Genomic DNA, 4,369 nt, shown 5'->3' on the forward strand with positions numbered 1-4,369 from the left:
AGTGGTCCCAGCAGCCTCAAAGATGGAGGAACTGAGGCTGGTCCAAAGGAGAAGAGACAGTGTGGAGTGGCTTTGCTCCTGGCTGAGGTGTTTACAGAGGAAGGGTCAAGAGAGTGTCGCCTCTACAACCCATAGCTCTCGGCTATGTCCAGGGTTTCTCTGACCTTACCCAGGGTGCTGTACACAGAAAAGACCCTAAGAAATCAAGCATGCTAGCCAAAGCTGCCCCTTCCAGTCAAGCAACATCTAATGAGTCACCACCCAGTGCCAGCCACTAGAGTAGTATCAGGGTGGGGTGGGGTGGACGCTAAGGCACACTCTTCACTCCAAGGGGCTCTTGGTCTGTAAGGACAGAAACCACTGGGAGTGTACTGCCTGGGAGAGTGAAGGGCTGCAACAGAATGGAGGGAACCACCTCTGGCCAGCCCAATGGTGAATGGAGCATTCTGCCCAGCCAAGTGATGGATGAGTACCCCAACATCCCAATGGCAGAGAGAGCACCCCCAACCTGATTGTGCAGAGGACATCCCCATTTGGCCCACTGGCAGAGGCAGCACCTCCCACCCAGCTGGCAGAGGATCGCTGTCAGGTAAAGGATGGTTGAACCCAGCCTAGGCAGCCCCTACCATGTGCCGCAATCACTTCACATGCAATCCATGAGTCCGCTTGGACAGTTGACCAGAGGAGTGTGTGCCCAATCCTGTGGAGTCCCCATATGACCTGTAATGATGTCTTACAATACTCAGGGGAGACGGAAGAGCCTGAGGGACTTGGGGTCCTTCTATATTTGGCTTCAGATGTTGCCTACACCATTCAGTAATGGGCTCATCTCCCGCCGGGTCTTGCATCAAATACGTTTGGTCTTAGTATCTTCCCCAAGGATTACCGCAAGTTTCCAGACTTTATCTGTGGGATGCTGAGGCCATAGTGGACGCCAGGCCTAGGTTTGTTGATTTTGACAAGAATAATTACAATATTGGGGAGGCTCAGAACCACTGGGTCCCTGAGATAGAGGTAGCAGTGAGTGCAAAGCCTGTCTGAGCCAGGCTTGGACTGCTCCTGTGGCCTCTCCGCCCCGGCAGAAAGGCTTGCAGGTGTCCGCGGATTCCCGCACCCTCATCCCTTGCCTTTGGCCGTGGCCCCACCTCCCTCCTGCCGTCTGCCCTGCGTCCTCCTCTAACCTCGGGGCTGGACCAGAGAGCCGAGGGGCTGGGAAAGTTTGAGTCACGCCGCGGGGAGCGGGGGAGGGGTACGGGAGGCGGGGTGGGCGTTAGGGACCGCCTCGGGCTCTCACCAGGGGAATCCCGCCGCGCCCCTGTCCGGTGAACCCGCTAGAGTGAGACTGCACTGCCATCTCTCACTGCGACCTGCGGGTCCCATCAGGGCTGCAGCCTCTGGCTCACCATGACGCCTGGGGCGCAGCTCCTGCCGCTGCTCTTGGCGATCTCTACAGTAGTGGCGGCGGTGGTCACGTCTGACGCGCCCACGAAGACGCTGTCCCCCGCCACAGGAGATGCCACCCTGGCCTTCGTCTTCGATGTCACCGGCTCCATGTGGGATGACCTGATGCAGGTGATCGATGGCGCCTCGCGCATTCTGGAGCGCAGCCTGAGCAGCCGCAGCCGGGTCATCGCCAACTATGCGCTGGTGCCTTTCCACGACCCAGGTAGCGCCCCTCGCCGGCAGTCCTCAAGGTCTCCCCACCGCGCGGCTCTCGAGGTTCCCTCCTTCCCCCCAAGTCCTCGAGGTGTCATGCTTTGGTGTCCTGTCCTCTCCACCCCTCACCCCCGCCGCTCGTCCAGCCTTGCCTGGCGCAAAGCGATAAGCAGAACCTTAGCATCTTCTGGCACATTTCCCTTGCCTGGCCACGCCCTCTCCTGCATCCTCAGGTTGGCACTGAGGTTAGCAGGCGACCAAAAGCTTCTGAGTCTCACCCTCTCCATTTGTGAAGTGGGAACATGTGTGGGGATGTTGGCAGCAGGCGCCAGGAACCTGTGAGGATTTTGGTTCTCGATTTTATTTTGCCTGCCGCCTGCCTGCCTGCCTGCCCTTTCTTCCTCCTTTCCTCCCTCTCTCTCTCCTTTCTCCTCCTCCTTTCCTTCCCCTTTTTGAGGCAGATCTCCTGTAGCCCAGGCTGGTCTCCCAGTGTGCTATGTAGTGGAGAATGACTCTGAACTTCTGATCCTCCGGCCTCAGCTTCTAGAGCGCTGGGATCGCAGACCTGCACTAACATAGCCCCTTTATCTGGTGCTGGGGATTGAATCTGGGGCCCATGCACACTAGGCAAGCTCTGTGCCGACTGTCCGTAAGATTTTAGGTGTTGTTTGTTTGTTTTAGAGTCCTCTCCCAGCTTGAGTGTGAGAAGCCAGGACATGGCTTTCAGGGGGAACTGCAGCCCTTTGTGGAACCCCTGGCTGATAGTAACAGCCTGTTGCCAGTTCCCCTTTGCCTGCCTACTTCATCAGAGTGAAATTTCCCAGCAAAGCATGGCTCCCTGACACCTGCTGATCCCCCCCCCCCCCCCCCGCCCCGCAGTCACCCTGTTAGCTCAGGGTTGAATATGCTCCCCAGAAGCCTCACCACCAAAAGTCCCCTGCACCCCGGGGAGAGATGTCCCCCACAGCCTCAACCCTAACTACTTTTCTCAACATTTTTTTTTTAATGAAAACATTTCTGCATTACACTGAAGTAGGAGAGAAGCAAGGATCTGAGCTCCTCTTTATGCCTGCCTTACTCCTGAGAGCTACAGTTTGCTGTTTGCTTCCATCTGTCCACATGTCTATCCAGGCTAGCTGTAAAGTCCCCCACTGCAAAGGCAGATTCCACACAGCACTGACAGTTTGAGGAGACACACTGAGCCGATGGTAGGCTGTCAAGCCTCTCAGGGGTGTGCACATTTGTCAATCACAGAATCTTCCAGGGTCTTCACTCCCCATCCTCCAGTCTTCCCTCCATGCTGCCTGAGGCTTTGTTCCTCTCCTCTACGGGGCTCCTCAGGACCAGGCCTCTAGGAAAATACTCCTGGGAGACCCAAAAAGATAATCAGATTGGATGTGTGAGGAGGTGGGGTTTTGCTGGGATGTAGGTCAGCCTCTGTCTCCCCAACTCTCTCTCCCTGACGTTTTGGTTTGGTCTTGGGGTTGCAAAGGTATTATCATATTGTGGGACCCTGTTGGTGCCCTGGGTCTCTGTCTGAGACCCAGGGCACCAACAGGGTTTCCTGAAGCCACCTGCCAGGCGATGCCGTTACTATTTGACTCTAGAACACTTGGCTCCTATTGCAGGATGGGATAGCAGCCTTTTGAGACTGATAGTGTCTTGAGCCCAAAATGGGCTTCTGACGGCAGTGTCTGCTGCCCCTTCCTGCCCACTAACTTGAGATGCCCTCTGGGCTCTGCATGGGTGCGTGGCTCAGCCCTTCATGCCAACCTTCAGCCTTCAATCCATTCTCTCTTTCCTCTATCTCTCTAACTTCTTCCTTTTCAAGTTTTTCTCGGTGCTCCCTTTTATCCCTCCTTTTAAATATTTATTTGTGGGTGTGCACATATGCATGCCACAGCAGGTCTGTGGAGGTCAGAGGACAACTTGCAGGAGTTGGTTCTCTTCTTCCACCCTGTGGGTTCCAGAGCTGGGGCTTAGGTCAATTAGCTTGTCAGCAAGCAACTCCACCCTCCGAGCCATCTCACCACACCTGTGTTCTTTATTTTAAGTCCATTAAAATTTAAATGATGCTCATCTTCTTTAAAAATTGGTAGTAATGAGGCTAGTGAGATGGCTCAGTAGGTAAGAGCACCCGACTGCTCTTCTGAAGGTCCGAAGTTCAAATCCCAGCAACCACATGGTGGCTCACAACCATCCGTAATGAGATCTGACTCCCTCTTCTGGAGTGTCTGAAGACAGCTACAGTGTACTTACATATAATAAAAATAAATAAATCTTAAAAAAACAAAACAAAAAAAAGATAAAAAATTGGTAGTAAAATACAAGTCCAACTTTTCATCAGAATGAAGGTTACCACAGATGTAGAGGAATTTTTCCAAATGAAAATGACCCTCCAACTGCCAGAAATGAAAACCTGCAATCCAGCTGATAGGAAAGAGTTGAATAGTCATCATTTAAAGCGAACATACAGATGAAGCTCCATGGCCCCCTCTCCTTGCTCCTATAGCACCACAGCTTTGAAGGGACCAAGGGTGCTCTAGAGAGGACCAGGGATGCTCTGGAGAGGACCAGGGATGCTCTGGAGAGGACCAGGGATGCTCTAGGACCAGGGGTGCTCTGGAGAGGACCAGGGATGCTCTGGAGAGGACCAGGGATGCTCTGGAGAGGACCAGGGATGCTCTGGAGAGGACCAGGGATGCTCTGGAGA

The 4,369-nt window shown here is 54.1% G+C and overlaps 1 protein-coding gene across 3 annotated transcripts in view; it reads left to right on the forward strand.

The window, feature by feature from the left end:
- The first annotated feature begins 1,326 nt into the window (after positions 1-1,326).
- Hmcn2 (hemicentin 2) overlaps positions 1,327-4,369 on the forward strand; it is a 147,109-nt gene continuing 144,066 nt past the window's right edge. For all 3 annotated transcript variants that reach the window (XM_021181028.2, XM_029474451.1, XM_029474452.1), the window contains exon 1: positions 1,327-1,666. In XM_021181028.2, coding sequence (XP_021036687.1) covers positions 1,405-1,666 — 262 coding nt within the window. In that variant the 5' untranslated portion in view covers positions 1,327-1,404. The remainder of the gene's footprint in view (positions 1,667-4,369) is intronic.

Source organism: Mus caroli, chromosome 2, assembly GCF_900094665.2.
Source record: "Mus caroli chromosome 2, CAROLI_EIJ_v1.1, whole genome shotgun sequence".
NCBI classification, from domain to species: Eukaryota; Metazoa; Chordata; class Mammalia; order Rodentia; family Muridae; genus Mus; species Mus caroli.